The sequence below is a fragment of the Tympanuchus pallidicinctus genome, unplaced genomic scaffold (genome assembly GCF_026119805.1).
Source record: "Tympanuchus pallidicinctus isolate F22 unplaced genomic scaffold, pur_lepc_1.0 scaffold1, whole genome shotgun sequence".
Lineage (NCBI taxonomy): Eukaryota > Metazoa > Chordata > Aves > Galliformes > Phasianidae > Tympanuchus > Tympanuchus pallidicinctus.
The window spans coordinates 60,721,610-60,740,376 of NW_026294618.1; the positions used below are offsets into that span (position 1 = coordinate 60,721,610).

Genomic DNA, 18,767 nt, shown 5'->3' on the forward strand with positions numbered 1-18,767 from the left:
TCATTTGAACTGGTTCTTGGAAGGCAAAGTTCCATCATGGTTTCTTCTTGGGGTTATATTCATTTAACCTCAAAATACATAAATGGAGATGATGTGATCACCATGGTCTGGAGACAAGATATATTTTCTGTTGTGGGTCACCCAGTTGATGCTTCTATTCAAACCTTTAGAATGATTATGTGAATTCTTATACTAATTCTGTTAGTATTTGAATAGCAGTTAGCTACTTTAAGGTTACAGAGTTGTCCTTCATCTGCTGAGCTCATTGAAAGACCTACTTCTTACTTCTAACCTAGATGAACAGTGCTCTGCAGGTTACTTGTAGATCTTTCTCTTCAGAGTTGCTCGGGTTATTCTGTACTCTTTTGGTCTATGTGTGAAGTTTATCGGTGAGTTTGGGCTCACCATTGAAGAAATTAATTTTTCAGAGCAGTTGAATATTAAGTTTTCTATGGATTAAGACACAGGCTTGTAGCTATTGAAGTTTATAAGTACTTTTGGACTTGGATTAAGAACTTCATAACTTCAGTGTTTTTCAGGAAGCATGACTCCTTTGCCAAAATAATTAGAAATACTGTGGTATGCATCTATCAGTTCTTGAGGCGTTGATCACTGTACAAAGTCATAGAACATAATCGTTTTCGTCTCTGTTTTTCTAGTTTTCTAGAAGGAATTTATATCAACAGTCAAGCATCCATACTAAGAATGCAAAAGCTCAGTGAGCTGAAAACATATTTTAAAAGTTTTTTGTAACTGTGTGAACATTTTGTGCCATTATGCAGCTCTGTGAAGCATTTGAGCTCTGTGTGCTGTGGCAGGCATGCTTGGGCTTGTTTGTTGACCAGACTGAATTTAGGCTTTCTACTTTGTCACAAACAATAAATATTCCTTTTTCAAAACAGAGAATCAATTCAAAAGCAAGAGGTACAGTCTTTGAATGCAAACACTTATCGTAAGAAAATCGTAACCAAACTAAAGAGGGAAGAGTTTGTGTAACCATGGTGTGAAGTGCAGCGCTGGTGGGAAGGAATTCAGCTCTCCTGATTCCCCATGTCCCCTGCAGTCATTTCCTGCCTGTCCTGATGCTCAGTCCTAGAGCCAGCTCTACCAACAAGCCTGGACACAGTCTCCATCCTCTGTTAGTTGCTGTGTCCAAGCTATGGCCCCTCAGATGTGGTGCTGTGATGGGAGTCACCCTTCCATGAACATTTAACAGTGGTTACTCAAAATTAATTGATTAATTAATAATTAACTGAGCTGTGTACCTTATCTGGAATACAGCTCCCCTTCAAGAGTTCTCTTTCACCAGCTAAAGTCTGCTGCACTAATTAAAAAGCAAGTGGCAAAAGGGCAGAGGCAGAAGAAGTTCACCCATGTAATATGTTTTATCATTAATGGGATATTTTTAATATGGTTTAATGCTGGTCAGTAGCACTTAAATATTATAATAATGGCTTATTTGTCTCGGTAGAAATAATAATAGAAGAAATTACAGCTTTATACTTTCTTTAGGAAAATCATGAAGTGAATTATCTGCAGATAATGCTACATAATATGAACTAACACAAACATTTTATTTTATAATATAATGTATAGGTATTTGATATATATTTATTGATTCAAAATGGCTTAAGGCATTTTCTTTCTTCAGTGGTCATGTACAAAGCAGAACAAGCAGCTGACTTCCTAAGGCAGCACAGGCTCAGCTATTTTGCTGAAGCAAACCAGTTGTCTACAATAGAGGTGTTGGATAGGCCAAGTTTATGCCCTTATCATAAACAGCAGAAAACCATACAAATAACATTTATTAAAAGATAAAATGTAAACACAGAAATGCCACCTATTTCTGCCATTCTTGTCATAATGCAAGTAAGAGGCAAATGTCATTCCTATGTTGTAAGGTGTTGTTCAGTGCAACTTGCTACTGCCTGCTAGAAAATCTCTCTTAGTGCTGTAAATCTGATTCACTTAACGTGCTCATGAGCCAGCAAGCACCACTAATGCATCTTGGTTACAGCACATAGTCATGCCATGCCTGCTGAGCATGTTTTTTTTTTACTTATATGGTTAATATTTGGCCATATGTAAGCAGTTAATGAAATCCATCTCTTGTACCATTCTTCCTGTAACTGTTGCATCCTTCTGCAGCAGCAGTGTTCACAGTGCCCATGTAGCAGGAGTGCCCTTGTCATGTGTGAAGTAAAGGTAGCGCTTTGCTGGACAGGAACAAGCTCACCACTGTGCTGCTTCTTGTCAGTGCCAGAGTCCTGCAAGTCCAGGCTGGAGCTGCTGCTTCCCCTTTGGAGTCAGGGTAGTGGCTACTGCTGTGGGAACAGAAGGGCCTGGCTCTTTGGAAGCAGCAGTTGCTACTCCCACTTCAAACAGTGTCCAAAATTCAGATTGCAGAGGTAGCTTTATTATGCTGCAGCTAACCTATTGGATGTTTTGCTTAACACCACAGATCTGAGTCTGTTTTAAAAAAATGTAATTTAAAACTAAGTATAAGCAAAAGACTAGGGATAATAAATTTTGGTGAACACTTCACTGGGTTCATCATCGTAATAGTGATATTCTGATCCACAGCACAGTCCCCAGGTTTTGGTTCTCAGTGTTCTGTTATATTTAGACCAATCTGACAAATGCTCATAAGATCCCTGAAAGGTCTGGGGGAATTTGTTTATTAATTATGGAATTCAGATACTTAGTGTCTGTGAGTTCTCATGATACTTTCATTTTGCTATTTGGGGAATGAAATATAAACATACTAGGTGATAGCTAAAGTAAAAAGAAACACTGGATTTAAAAGCATGAAGTTTTAATCTGTGTGGCCTTTTTTTCCTTTTTTTTTCATTCCCTTTCACCCATTACATCAGGACATAGATTCCAAATAACATAAGCTCCACTCGCTGTGGTTCTTGTAATTCTCTCATTTACTCTCTTGCAACCCCAGTGATATCAGTGGAACTGCTCAGTGGGAAAGCACAACCAGGCCAAGAAATCTTGAGTTTTCTAGAAACTCTTGTCAGACACAAAATAGGAAGACACGCATGCTAAATACAGTGAATAAAACAGTTCTTGTACAAAAGAAGTAGAATACATGGATTGAATTTGTATTAATTTTTAATCCTTTTTTATTACTTCAGTAACTGTTCACAGTGAACAAAAAAAACATACCCTAGATACAGTCAAACACACAAAACACGCTAAGATGCTGCTTTCTCAAGAATTTGTTTGAAAGAAAGTTTTATTCTGGTGTTTTACCCTGTTTCTGTTAATATCCACAGATTTTAGAAAAGTTTTATACTAGTAACTGTAGTTTAGTATTTAATTCTCCTATCATTTAAAAGAAAATATTGTGATATCTTCATTATAAATTGCATATACAACTTAGTGGATTTACTAGTATTTTTTATTTTGACCTTATTGGGCTTTTCTGGCTGTTTATTAGATGATATATGCTCTACACAAGGCATTGCATTTTTTGTGTTTCAATAATAATAGTTTTCATGTTAACTGAATATAGTGAAGTACGATATTACTAAGTAAGAAAGACTTTTCTTTACTGAGCATGAAATAAATCTTGTGAAGTACAGACGACAAAAATCTTGGAGTCTGCAGTAATAGTTGTAACTAAGTTGAATATATATGCCCCAAACTTCTGGGCCTGCACACTTAGATGAGAAGTCAGTTAGGTGGTGTCCTTTGTCATTTCATATCCTTGCCTTTTCCTAATGAAAACTTGTGGTGGCTTGTGGTGGCAAGGAGTTAGTGCAGTCAAGCTGTCATTCTGTTATGAAGTGGGAAGAATACTTTCATCTGGTGTATTTCAGAACCATGCAATCCACTCGATTAAACATATCCAGTGACTTTTTGTAATGCTTCCAGGAAGATAAATAAATCATCCATTCAGGTAGAAGTGAGTTTGAACTTGTAACTTAGTGGAGTTAGATGGTCCCCAGAATTTCTGGGAAGAAATTTCTCCTCCATAATGAGGCTTCATACACTCCACTCTTGTCTGATCCACAGAAGATGCATGGAAATCCTCAAACATGTGGCTTGTACAATATTCTTTCAAGGTTCATTAGGTTACTTTCTCTGCGTCTATGGCTAACAAATGGCATGGTGTGCCCACTGAAACACCAACTAGTGCTATTATGCCATTTGTTAATGTCATCTGAACCTATAATTAGATGCCTAGTCACTGTCATTGAAAGCAAGCTGAGTATCCTCTCACAGCAAGCATATTATAAAGGTATTTGAAACACACAAACCATGCCAGTATTGATTTTAGTCCATCTTAGGATTAGATCACTAGCTCAAGGAAACCTGCTTTCATATTACTCCAGCAGAATAAGATGAATTTAGAACATGGAATGTTTGGTAGGTGTTTTATTTCTGTAAAAAAAAAAAGTGAAATAATTCCATGCTGCTCTGCCTATTCTATAGAGGAGCTGCACCAGCATATGCTGAAGTCCAGAGATTCAGGAAGAGCTGTAACATTCAGCATAACTGCTGAATAAAATATTGAAATGACAGCATTTCAAAAAATTGTTAGATTTACAGTGTTGTGGTATTTATTGTTAAACTCACCTACTTGCAGATAATTCCATCAAATGCCTTAGAAAATGTGCATACATGTGTATGTCTACCCTGAGATGCATTCTCCTGAAACTGAGGTGTGTATGAAATGAAGGGAATTTTTTCATTGTAATGTATTTTCATTTTTTGATTATGAATTACAAGACAAAAAAATAGATCTACATTCTTTAGTAGATCAAAATTTATTCACCTTACAGGTTCTGCTTGGGACTGATGTTCTTGTTAATTTATGTAACTACTAGCAGTGAACTGTGAAGGATCCTGACATTCACTTGTCAAGTGCATCTGTATCAGGGTTAGGGATCGAGTATTTTTTTTCCTGTCAGTGTGGATTCATTAAGATTATTTCAGAACCTGAGATTTGGTGAAAAAAAGATGGTTCTGTGAAGTTTAAAACTTTTGAGATTCAATAACAGTAATATTTTTCATCAAAAACTTTCTAAATGTGTGTAGTTGTGGCCATTTTCCTTTTCTTTAAGGATGAATGGACAATCTCACTGCTGTTTCCTTGTGCACTTGTATTGGAAGAGCATGAACTAAATGTAAACTCTGTTAATATAACTAACAAAGCACTCTATTGCTTCAGTGGAGCTGGATTTTCCTTTACTGTGCTGTCTCTGTAGACAGTCTGCAATCATTCACTTATATAAAATTTATAGTGAAACCTAGAAGAATATTCCTAATTGAAAATGTAATTAACTGATTGAGTTTGTCAGGAAGTGATAGCACTACTTAGTCATGGCATGGTTTCTGGGGAAATCTGAGATATCACTGTCGTCATTTGTGGCTGTTTATTTGTTTATGATGTAGGTGTTTCTTCTTTATTGTTTTATTTATTAATCAACCTGCACTGAATATGCTTATCATTTGTAGTTCTTCATACCTTTTGAATACATTTTTGGATATCCATTGTATGTGAAATTCTTAATCAGGGAATATATTTTTTTGCTTATTTTCATGCAAAATAATGTCTGCCAACATCAAGATGCAGTCAGTGTAACTAGAATGGAATTCCAGCAAGAAAAGAAAAATGAAAAATCTTCCTGTGAGCAGCTGAGAACTTGATGAACACCAGGTAAAACCTGTGTGGCTCCTTATCATAATAGAATCATCATAGAATATGTTGGATTGGAAAGGATCTCAACGATCATCAAGCTCCAACCCCTCTGCCACAGGCAGGGCCATCAACCTCCACATTTAATGCTAGAGCAGGCTACCCAAGGCCCCATCCAACCTGGCTTTGAACACCTCTGCAGGTGTTTCAGAGTTGAGTTGCTTAATTTAATACTGGTCTTATTACTTGTGTAAAAGGGGAGAAAATAAGTTTTGTATAGGCACAAGGTTATACCTGGCAATGTATCTTTGTTTTGACTATGGAGTGTTACCCATTCTAAGGCAGAGATATTTATAGTATGAGAAGATTGTGCCTAGTTCTTTCACTTTTTCAGCTGTCAGTCAGGTTTTTTTCCTACCTGTTGAGTACATGCTCCCTAGATAACTCATAGTTGTTTTTTTTTTCCTTCTCAGATCCCTTCTTTTAATGTAGCTTTTGTCTGTTCTGTGCCTGAAACAGAGAGTTAAATCTAAGAGCCACCATTAGGAGGAAAACTGGGGAGAAGTGTTGAGCATGCAGAAAAGTTTTGGGGGGATTATTTGGAACTGACATTCTAATGAATAATAATAAATGATTTTTTTTTTTTCTGGGTTCCCTGAGCGGGGAACAGAGAGAGTCATCTACTCTCTGTGGGAAGATTTTATTTATGGTGATCCATCAAGGAGATAAAGCATGCTTAATTGAGAATGACAGTGAATGGTTGGAGAGTCCAGGTGTTAGCATTCAGAGGTGTGCAGTGAATTTGAATAGGCTTGTTATTTGGACAAATTAGTGTAGATTTTTCCAAGGTCAGCAAGAGTTCTGCATCCTGCCAAATATGTAACTTCAGCTCCTATTCATTTTTTTATGTATTGAGTGTATGAGAACTGCTGAATCATGACCTGAAACTCTGATTGATCACCTGAGGTGAGCAATGAGTCAGCCACGGAAGCACAGGCAAAGGCAATTCACCTGTGCTGCCGGAAGGGGTGGAGCCAGGCTTCACCTCTCCTAGACCTATTTAAGAGCTGGCTACCAGTGGGGAAGGATCTCTTCTGGAGATCTACTCCACCAGAGTTTCCTAAGTGAGCCTAGGATACAGGTGAGCATCCCTATCATTTCTGTTTCCTGCTTTGGTGTAACAACTGTATAGCCAAGCTCTCTCTCTATACCATAACATCTGTATATTCATTAGTTGTACAATTGAGAAAAAAGTGAAGAAGCAGCCGATCTAAAATTAAGACTCTTTGCATCATAAATAGCTCTTAGATGGATGAACAAAAAATAATTTTATTTCTACTGGCTTGTGAATGCACTGCTTGCAGCAAATTATAAACTTGTTTATATTTCTTCGCTGTTTCTAACTCTTTGTCAGTTAGCTTCTTCACTAGCTCATTTTGTCATTGCATTGTTGAACAATTAGACAGCCTTTCAGGCCTCAACAGCCTTTAGTTACCATAATAGAATTGTCTCTAGGAACAGATTTTTTCATTGACATGAATCCTAACTTCAAAGTAGGAGCTCCTTTTACCCTTGGCTGGCTGCAAGTATAGGCAACTATGTTTTCAGTTGTGTATTTGGATGTTTGACTTGAGAGGTATGGTCAGAGAGCACAGCAGTTGCTGAAGTTCAGAATGCAGTCCTATGCAGATTTTATGTAAAGAATTTACTGATATTGAATGGACTTCACCAAATTACAGACTTTCCCCAGAGTAAATGGGTTTTATGCTGCTGTAAGCCTTTAGTGAAATATTGTAATTTCCCTGAGTTTAGACAAAAACTAATGGTAAAACATCTTCCCTTCATTAACTCCTTTTGACCATAAGTGATACCTGTTTTGTCCTTTAAATTCCCTTTCAGCAGCACCCAGAGCAGTCATTTCCATAACTTTTCCAGTTATTGAGGTTAGACTGACAGATCTGTAGTTTCCTGGGTCTTTTCTGGTGCCTTTTGTATATGTGGGTATAACACAGCTTGTTTTCAGTCAACAGGCACCTATTCAGACTCCCATGACCCTTGGTGGTAGGAATTTTGCTTCATGCTGTACCTTTGGCATAAATAATTGAAGTTTCTGTGCCTTTTTAAATGAAAAAGAATTTCAAATACTCTTGCACAAATTTTCTCCAGCATGAGGTAATTATTGTTATGAACAGTCCTATTAGTGTCATATACTATTAGCAAATTTACTGAAAATCAGTTACAACTGCTACAGTAATTTGCCTTCCTGACATGTTTGGTTTCAGGGAAAAATAACAAAGAAAAAACACACAAAAAAAGCAACCCACACTTTCTATTGGTTTAGGCGCCCAAGTAAGTGCCAAAAAGTGAGTAAGAGATGAAACTGGAACCTATTCTCTCAGTTTTCAACATATGCTACCTTCAATCTGATCTCATTGGTATTTTTGTATAACTGCAGGTTAAGTTTGTATTATAGCATGTTACGTACCTTTCTTGACTGCAGAATAATTATTAAAAGCCTTGACTGACAAAGATACTTGTGGACTTGCTGGCCCTGATCTAGATTTCACCATTTTTGAAAAACCTTCTCAAATGATTTGATGAATGTTACTTATCTTCAAGTGTTTTGTTAAATATTTCTTTAACATACTGCGTATTTTATTCAATCTGATTTAAAAAACAACAACAACAACATTTAGGGGAGGGGAATCATTGACATGCAAAGGTTATTTTACACAGTCTTTTCATGTCAATTGAAAGAACTACTGGCAGGCAGGCTTCCTGCATCTGTGAGGCTACTTCTCTATGCTATAGCTGCCTATAGCTATTTTAACTGTGTGTGTGGAACACTTTCACTCTGTCAAACGGCTTTAAACCCTTTTTTTCTGAACCACCATTCTTGAGCTGCCTTCATACTGAGCAATGATTTATGCCAGTATGAATCCCATAGAGCAGATCCCCCATCATTTTCCTAGTGAGGCTTTAGCCATGGTGGATGGCTGCATGCGTTTCAGCCCTTGTGCATGGATCTTCTTTATGCAGAAACTGATGGGGAGCAAACTGGTGCTGAATAACGCGCCAGAATCTTGACGATGTATGTATGTACCTACATCTTAGAGTTTGAAAATTTAGATAACAGATCTGTTAATGGGTCTATCTCACTGTTTCTGATAATACATGTTCAGTAGGGATGTGTATCCCAAGTCACATTTTGACAAATCCTGTATTTCCCCTCAAAATATAAAAAATAGCAAAGTGCTAAGTCCATAAAGTATTTTAAAATATATTTCCATTCTTTGTATTGCTACTGCTCAGCTTTGATGCTAACTGCATTGCAGTGGCTGCCAAAATCAATTTTTCCCTCTCTGTTACTTCTTTTCCACTGCACATAGTTCCTTCTTTTTTTTTTCTTCTTCTTGTAGTATATAATGTTATGGTTAAATTTAGCTATATATTACCATCAGAGCTACAATTAAAAGCATTTGTTTGTTTTAAAGCAAATTTTTCCTCCCATAAAATTCTATTAAATGTAGACTTGATAAAAAGGACTCAATCTTCCTGCATATTCTGTGCATTAATCCTAAATGTAGATGCTGACTAAACATACTTAGTTTTAAATATTGATTATTGATCCTTTTCATGAGCAATCTCTTCATATTACTGCTTCAACTCTGCAAGTTTTTATACAGCTGTCTTGAGAATATTCACAATGAAGATGGAAATATAACATTTCTTACTGAAAGCTTTAGAGAACTTATGTCAAACTGCTGACCAAACGCACTTTCCCGGCAGGATGCTTGCAGTTTGTGTCTCTCTGCACTGTGCATGTTCTCAAGCAACATCTTGAAGCATTGCAGGTGGTTTGGCACATTCCTTTGCACTTCCAAGTTGTTTTAGCAGTGTTTCTAAACACTTTGAATATGTGGGAAACAAAAAGACAGGAGGCTGTTTGGTGTTTTGTGGACAGAACTAGCAAATGAAAGAAAACAAAAAAGGATAATTTATGCTTATAATGAGGTGCTGTGAGCAACTCGAATTTCACTAAAGATAGAATCAAGTCAAATCTCTGCAATGCTTGGTCACCAAGAATCAGGAAAGATGCTTTTGTTAACCATGTGTGAACTTACCCCCACCACATCTCACTCTGTGCAAGAGATTCTTTGTGTTACCTTGCAGAAACAGTGGAACCCTCTCTGTACAACTTCATACTGCATCTGCCTCCCCACCAGCCAGTCCCTATGCACCTGAAGCCAGAGGTGTGTGAAGCTTCCGCATACCATGCAGATGCAGCATGCGCTGCTCTACAACTGGGTTAGGGGTTTGGCTGCTTGGGAAGGGTGTTTCCAGAAGAAATTAACTCCAACCCTGTAGAGTCCATTACTGTCCGTCTCTTCTTGTATGATCATTATATCATATTCATTATAATACACATGCATGTTGAAAATTTCACCAGCATATTTATCACTGCCCGAAGATGCATATTTTTATCATTCAAAATATTTTTAAAAATTTTATGTAAATATATCCAATTATGTTTGTCCTTTTTTCCTAATCGACATAGAATGCAGCTTATTGCTGATGCATTAGCAGAGAGAAGGTTTATAAGAATATGAAGTTATTTCCAGACAATTAAAGGAAGACAATTCACTAAACAGTTTTCTTTTCTTGCAACTTATTTTTCTGATCAGTGTTATCTTATCAGTCGTGCTACTTCACGTATACAGAAATTTGAATTCAGCCTCTACAGTTACTCATCCTCTATAGTGACTCACTGAAAGTGTGCCTTTTGTTCTTATTTCAGTATAATGTGGTGTCTTGGCCCTTGTCAGAGAACAATATATGTATCTCCACATATGCTGTTTCATAACTGTCTTTGTTTTACCAGGGCAAAATAGATACTGTTCAGATGATCTGCTACTTGGCTTAATGACTTAATGAAATGACAAGTATAGTGTGTTTTCAGAAATCGCAAAATGTTGCGTGCTGACTCAGGTAAAAGCCAAAAATTCTGTGCATCCTTACTTGTTTCATCCTTCTTAAACAGTACCTCAAATACATTATTAAAAACTAAGTGGCCTAAATATCTGTTCAGATTCATTGTTTGCTATTCCTTCCAGTTCAGTATTTCAGTTGAAAAGCTGAAGGACTCCCATGTCTGAACAGAGTATGTGATGAGGAGCCCAAGTGGTTTCTATAAAAAGCAGCCTTTCTAGATAAGGGCTATGTCATTTATCCATTTTTGTGCTTACTGAGTAGTGTCTTATTACAAAAGCATCTTTGAGAAGACTGCATTGCTTTCTGCATCCACACATCTTGCTGTGTTCAGATACCAGCCGTGTAGTAGTGTTGTCCCAGTGCCTGGATGAATTAATTATTCAGGCTCCTGACATCAGAGGTTTCCAGGCACAGATTGGCTGCTGCTGGGATAATAAAATCTTTCTTCAGGAAAACTGTGGAGAAGGATGATGGCTGTGAGACTGGTAGAGCTGCTGCAAACACAGCTGGCTTTATCTGGCTGCTGCATCTCTGCAAAAATATGGCAAGATGTGTTTACAGTCTGGATACAATGTGCATCCTCCGATAGGAACAGGTGAAGGGCGTTGCCTTCATTTTGAATGAGAAAAAATTGTTCTTGGAAAAATTGCTTCTGGTTGTATTCTGGAGAAACACTGCACCCTACACTGGGCAGCAGCAGCAAGCAGTGCTTATGACTCATTACAAAGGTGCCAGTGGCAGAAATGTTGCATCGTTACATCTGTTTCCTGGGACCTTTCAACATCGGCAGGGTAAGTGGAGCAAAGAGGAGGATGCAGTGTGAGTGGGGAAAGCATAACAAACTGTATTACATATGCATCTTCAGTTGGGTTAGGAATAAGCTGTGCTTCTGTGGAGAATTTACGTCAGTTCAATGAAAATAGCACACTTGCCTCAGGGAGATCTATGGAAAGCATATTTATCACTGAATTTGTGAAATCAACCCACTGCTTGTGTTATGTTCAGACATAAGTTATTTTAATTGGTGAAGTCTATTCCTCTTTTAAACCTATATAAAGTAATTGCTGAAGAAAGGAAACTTTATTATCAGTAGTTGCTGTAGAGCTCATAACAAATGCATTATTTGCATGCATTCCCTTGAAACAGATTCTTTGTCAGTGCTATTTCTGCTGTGTCTGTCTGAAATTGTCTGTCGACTGCTGCTAACCATTTGAAGGCTGGAAGTTGGTTCTCTGATTTCCAGTTGTTGTAGTAAGATGACTTGTACAATAAGGAACATCCAGTAACACTACAAATTATGGAACTAGAGGTAAAAATTGTTCTTGCATTTCTGTGTTCAGAGTTCAACTCCCTTTGGAGCAGTTATTATATGGTAAGTCATTGCCTGAGTTTCAGGAGCATTTTAAGTTGCAATAGTGTGAAAGAAAACAGGAATGGACTGATCCTGTGCACACTTTCTGTTGGTCCTCATACCTACTCACAGAGAGTGCCATTCGAGCATGCAAGTAATTCCACTGAAATGAATTGGATTATCTATAGACATAATTTATTGCCAGGACAGAAATGTTATTTACTGTGTGCACAAGACAAACATTGTCTTCATGTGTAGAAAACATCTTTTGAGAAATGTTTTCCAGAATGTAGAAAATCAGGAATATTTAATAGGATATTATTTCTTGTATCTTTGTATTATTTTGTATGTCATCAAAAATTCCATTTTTTAAAAATCAGTTCAGAATTAATTATCCTCAAGTTAGTGTATTTCATTAAAATAATTGTAAAAGCTGCGATTCCAAAAGATAGATTCAATTTTCACATGTAAAGAACACCCCTGCCAGCTGGTACTGAAGCACAATGCAGTATTTTGAGTGATTTTTTTTTTAATTTATAACTTGCCTGTAAGTGCAACAAGTAGATTTTTGGGAATTTGATGAATATTTCAAAAACAATGTAAGTCAAGCTACCCATTGAAACCAAAAGGAAAACAAAGGTAACAAAATTATTTTCTTAGATGTGAAGTGTGCTAATCTGGCAATGCATGCCAGAAATGTGCCTTCCCTCTGGTATTTCTTACCCGTAAGATACTGTCTCTGTGTAAAGAAAACATACAATCTCCAAGTCATAATGCACAGATACATTTCAGGAGCTTGTAAATAATCAGGGAGGAATTATTGTCCCATTTAAAATAACATTTTGGGTGATTAATTTTGTGAAGTGATTTGTATCTTTCTGTATTCTCACTATGAGCAGCATTACATTAATGTATATCAGGGAGCTTAATAGTTGTAGTATGTGAAACTTATTGGTTATCTGCTGCAGAGCTTTTAAGGAGATTAAAGAATATTCCCTTTTGATTTTATGTACGTGATCACTATTCAGTGCTACACAATTCCATAGGAAAAGCAGGTACTAAAATTAAATTTTCTATCTGTAGAGTGAGTGTACATGAGAGTAAATATTTAACTGGACTTCTGTTTATTTCCACTTTCTGTAGTGGAATGAGGGTACTTATTGAGAACAGAGTGGCACAAATTATTTTTTTTGTTTTTATTGTATTTTTCATTGAAATACATATTTCTTTTTGTTTTCAAAAGAAAATTCTCCAATAGAAATACGTGGATTCCACTGGTGGAAAAAGTACTCTGTGTTCCCTGCAAGGAAGGGAAGGACTGCATGCATTGCCTGTGGCATTGACATTCTCTTCCCTTAGCAGCCATGACCTGAGCTGCAAGAGCTAGTGAAGCACATCTGGGAGCCATTTTTGCCTATACAGCTTGTAGCAGTCCCTGGCGGACTATCTGAGAATCAGTAGAACTCACTATGACTCAGACAAATGCTGCAAAATCAGGACTGAGGGAGGTAGTAAGAAACAGCTTACAAACTATCTGAACTAGCTGTTGGCTCCTCTATAGCAGGATCTCCCAGAGGACAAATAAGATTGATAATGCGAATTTACATTTTAAATTCAATACTGTAAAATTTTGCAATTATACACTCTAAGTGTATTATTCCTAGGTCTGTAGTGGATTTTCTTAAAAAAAAAAAAAAAAAGCAAAAAAAAAAGCAAAAAAAAAAAAGCAACTTGACTATCAGAGATGTGGTTCTAGCTAGAGAGTTTAATAGAAGTTCTAGATGCTTATACCTCAGGTAAATATTTATAATATAAAATTTGAAGTCAAATTTGTCTTCGCTTTCAGATTTGAAATGGTCTTACTTTCAAGTCACTCCTTAAAGTTTCAACTGGTGAAATTTCAAACAGTCAAGTGTCAGAGCACTATTTTAAGTTTATGAGGATTTTGTTAGGGACAATTAAAGACAAAATTAGCAGAACTGTCTTGAGGAAAATATAGTGGCATTACTGACTAATGTAGAACATACTTGTTGTCAGTAGAGAATATTATTCCATCATGTAAATCAAAAGATATTCAGCAAATTTTAATTACGTTTATTTTTCCTCCCTTAGATGAGCAAGAGTTGGTACAAAAGAGGACTTTTACAAAATGGATCAATACTCATCTGGCTAAGGTAACTTTTGGCTTTGAATAATATTCTTTTTTGATCCACCTTTTTTATTTCTGCATATACAGACTCTGACATATAGCATATTTCAGATTTGGCTGAGCAGAATGACATAAACCTGAAAAAGGAATCCACATCATTTGTACACCATCGAGGGTGAAGCTGATGCAGTGTGGTAGCCACTGCTGTATCTACAGGCAACTGCTCAATGCTTTTAGCCAAAACTGTGGTCTGAAAGTAGCACATTAGCTGCTGTTCCAGACAGAGGAAAGATTTGAAAAAACTGCTTTCCATGAAGAAAAAATATTAACATTATAACATACAATGTACCTGAATAAAACTTGATTTAGTTCTATAGTCCAAGATGTTTCTATCAAACAAGTTATGAAAAAAAAAAAGTCTGCTTCTTGGATCCAGTGTGAATTCATTATCGGATACATATGAGGATTTTTCACAAAACTATTCTTGCTTCTTCTTACCACAAGCTAAATTTCATTTCTGGTGTTAATAGAGGAATGAAGGATGTGATCTGCACACAGTTTTCAAGTATTGTTACAACTGGTACCAGCTTTATGTGACAATGTGAGCAGTGAGATTTAATTTGGCACTTCCCAGAGTCTTCTCATAGCAGAACTCTACCCGTAGTTATTAATTAGTCCAGCAAACCAAAATATTTATATATCAGAGGTGTTCTTTTAATATATATTTTTAAATTATCAAGTTTAATGAATTTGAAAATTGAATGAGGATTAGCTAAAACTAGTTTTACTTTCTGTATAAGGAATTTGCAAATAAAGCATACAAAAAATGAGCAGAGTAAAGCAGGAAACCCTTACCATGCTATATTGTGTGACTTGGTCTGATGAGTCGGCACAGTAGAGTAATAACTTTTATTTTTACTAGTAAGGAATTTAAATGAGAAATTTACAGTGAAATGAACTGCACTGTCATTAGCAAATTCAGGTAAAAGAACAAAGGTTATCTTTAAAATTTCTTGACAGTAGGTCTTCCTGGAAATAATATGTATCCCATTTCTCTTTGAGATATTTGTAAATGGCCACATGTAGCAGAGAATGTAAGCTCCATTTATTTCAGCTGAGATAGAAAGAAGCCTAGGTTTTGTTTAACTGCTTAGAGCAGAGCAGAAGAGAGAAAAAACTTTTATATTTTGTGATTTTCTTTTTCCTAGTTGTATGATGTTGTTAATAATTGATAATATTTTGTTGTAATTGACTATTAGATAAATGTATATATTTTTAATATAAATGTGTTGGCCATGTGTAACAATAATTTACTAGTAGTAGTTAACTGATTGTTAAGAAGCAATAAAGTCATGATGGTAGCTCAAATGAGATATTTTGCTTTGCATTAAGAGTTGTGAACTCTGCTATACATAAAGTATTGACAACTAGCCCTTTGGGCAATGAGTGCACAGATGGATCTTGTCACTCTTTGCATCAAAATATATGTTTCTTTTAAAGACATTATGCTGTGGAAGAGAACCAAATGCTCACAGCCAAAGATGGCGATTAACAGCCACAACCCCTCCCCCCCCACTTTTAGCAATACGAGTACAGCATGTAGTCTGTGTTAATTCACTTTTCAACAGGAAAATTGTTTCTATGGTATTTTTATTGATAGCTGTCAGCAAGTATGCCTTGCTGCCTAACCAGTGAGTATAATGTTTTGAATTATTTCTAATATATGCTATTTCATTGTCAAAGGATAAAAATTGTTTTTTATTATAGTGATTAGACTCAGAAGAGAAAGAGTGATACATTCCTTTCAAAAGTTTTTGAAGTTCAAGCTTAAATCTTTTTTTTTTTTTTTTTTAATGCATAGAAATGCATTTTCTGGGTTTGCCACAGCTGCAGGAAGTACAAATGGTTCTGTAAAACACATAGGATTTCCTTGCATTTCCTAGGTATTGTAACCTAGAAATTCAACATTTAGGTTACTTGGTTCTTAAGAAGGATGGTTGCAATTTTTATTATTTAAAAAGGAAGTGGAAAGATGTAACATCTCCATTGTATGGAGGGCCTTGAATTGTAATAAGGAAAACTGGAAGTAGCCCTATTTTCAGACAGAGTTGTCTGCTCTTTGAACCCTATAAAATGTGGAGCACCACCAAGATGTTCTTGATCACCAAGAACATCATGAAATACTGGTCTTATATTTATTGCACAGAAACAGCAGTGCATGATGAACTGATAACAGACAGAAAAACTCTTCTTGGTATGAAGAAAGAGAGGAGACACCCTAAGAGATCATCCCAGTCTGTGACCATCTGAATCTCGTGCACATGCCCATTAGGGAGCAGCTTTCTAGTTGCCTCATCACCAATATATTCTGTCCAGAAGAATTGAGATTGCAAGGAAACTCTGCTTTCAATAGCTTTGTTTCAAGGCTTTAACTATTTGCCAGGAGCAATACCTGCAAGAATAGCAGTTTCCTGAATAATGTTAATAATAATAATTCCTAAATAATAAATAAATAAATAATTCCTAAATAATGTTGCAGGCTTTGGTGGAGAAGCGTGTTTTCTTGTGGCTACTGTAAAGATCACATTACCTAAATTATTTGTCCTGTACACATTTTTAGGACTACTTGTTAAAATCTTTCCTCTATATAATAACAAACTGTTTATTAAAACAAGAAAGTTAAAAGGGCACTGTTTTATATAGTGGTAGATTTGACTGACAAGTATTATAAATACAGTTGTGAGTGCATGAAAATTCTGAGGCTAATAACAAGATGTCTGATAGTAACTCAGTTTATTCTAAATAATCTTTCCTTCTGAGCTATGTGCACCCTAATTCTAAAATAGCATCATTATTGGAAGTGCTGATCCAAGCCAGACTGATTTTTCCCAGCATTATTTTTATAACTTTTGTCTTCAGTTAGATGAAGAATGTTTTGTCGTATGCAACTTATTAATTTTCCTGATTCTTGAACTTCAGTAATAGAACTGCAACTGAATTTGTCCTTTAAGTTAGTAATGGCTGCTTTTCTTTTCATTTTTAATGAGAATTATAGAATGTGATCTTTCTGTTATCATTCATTTACTAGCTTAAATAGGAAAGTTTTCAAATTGAGGATTTATGGAAAACATGGAAGTTATAGTAGTTGTAGTACAATTTGTTCCTTCTGTTTTATTTTTAACTTTCTCAACTGCTTGGGAAGTGCTTTGATTAAAACAAGTAAGTTCATACGGACACCATGAAGGTGAATAGCAAGAATGCCTGAATGAACTTGCCATTTTTACTAACCTGGTAAATGTGTTAACTGAAAAAGTAATAGGATGAAATGATAACAGTAAGGATTAAAAAAAAAATAAAATAAACAACATCTAAGAGTAAAAGTAAGGTAACTAACTCAAACCATGACTACTGGAGAAGAGTTCCATCAATGAATAGAATGAATGTTTTTGGAAAACTGCTGGTGAATAAGTGCATGAAAGTTCAAAATCAAGAGAAATTCATGTTTTCTAAGTGAAGGCTCAGGGAGTTTAACTCTGTTAGACGGAAGCATAGGTGTATGGATGGCAGAAGAGAGGAAATTCAACAATGATAGACTTCATTCTTTAAGTGTACTGGTTGAGAAGAAAAGAATTAAAAAGAGTAGTTTTTGACTTCGTGAAGGTTAGGGATTTGTAAGAAATGGAAACGAAGGAGTGATTTGATTCAATCAAGAGAAACAAATAATTTGGGGAAATAAAGGTGGATATGAAAGATATGACCGTTTGTTGGGGATTGCTACGAGTGAAGATTATTCACTTCATTATTATCAAAATTCTGGTCTATTTTATTCTAAAGAGTCATGCTTCAATTAAAACAGTAAGTAATTCAATAACTATTTTGAGTCCATTAAATCAGTTGGAAAAAAAATCTTTTGTCTTTTTATCTATAAAGAGTGAAGAATAGCTTTGAGAGTAGGGTTATAATTGATTAAGAATGAACAGAACTTGTAAATGAAATGAGTTCACCAGTTAGTTGGACTCTGTAAGAGAGAGTAGGTATGATTGTTTATATTCCTTTTTATAGTAGAATGATATTATTTTTTAAGTTGTATTTCTTAATCCAAATATGTTTTCACAATACACAAGATATATAAAAGAGTTAGTAAATTAAAGGATACTTGAAAAGAAAGATTGAGGTAAAGCAGCCTTAACATGGTCTGTGCCTTCATCCACAAGGCACTGTCTCGCAGGGAACAAACGTGGCAGAAAGAGCTTCAAAGATGGTTACAGGTAGTATAAAAGTTTCATCTCAGGTCAGCTTTTATTATTAGGCTGTATGGGTCTGTCTACCTTCTGGAGTTCAAGCTATCTGAATCCATTCTCTGATTCTGACTCAGCAACCTGAAACTGTCTCTTTACCACCCACTTGCAGATATTAGGGTCAAGATAACAGATTAAAGTGCTCTATTTGTCCTCTGGCTGTCCAGTTTAATTTGTGCAGTCCTATTAATGATAAATGATATGCTTGTGTAGCAGGACTGGAACATTCAAGCTTTCTAACCCCATGCTATTTATATATATTTCTCTAAGGTTCTGGAACTAGATCTCTCTCCATCACTCACTTCCAGCTTTCAAATCTGTAGA

General features: G+C 35.9%; 1 protein-coding gene across 1 annotated transcript in view; it reads left to right on the forward strand.

Moving 5' to 3' along the window:
- SYNE1 (spectrin repeat containing nuclear envelope protein 1) overlaps positions 1 to 18,767 on the forward strand; it is a 282,683-nt gene that overhangs the window by 30,547 nt on the left and 233,369 nt on the right. The window contains exon 3 of the mRNA XM_052694476.1: positions 14,109 to 14,170. Coding sequence (XP_052550436.1) covers positions 14,109 to 14,170 — 62 coding nt within the window. The remainder of the gene's footprint in view (positions 1 to 14,108; positions 14,171 to 18,767) is intronic.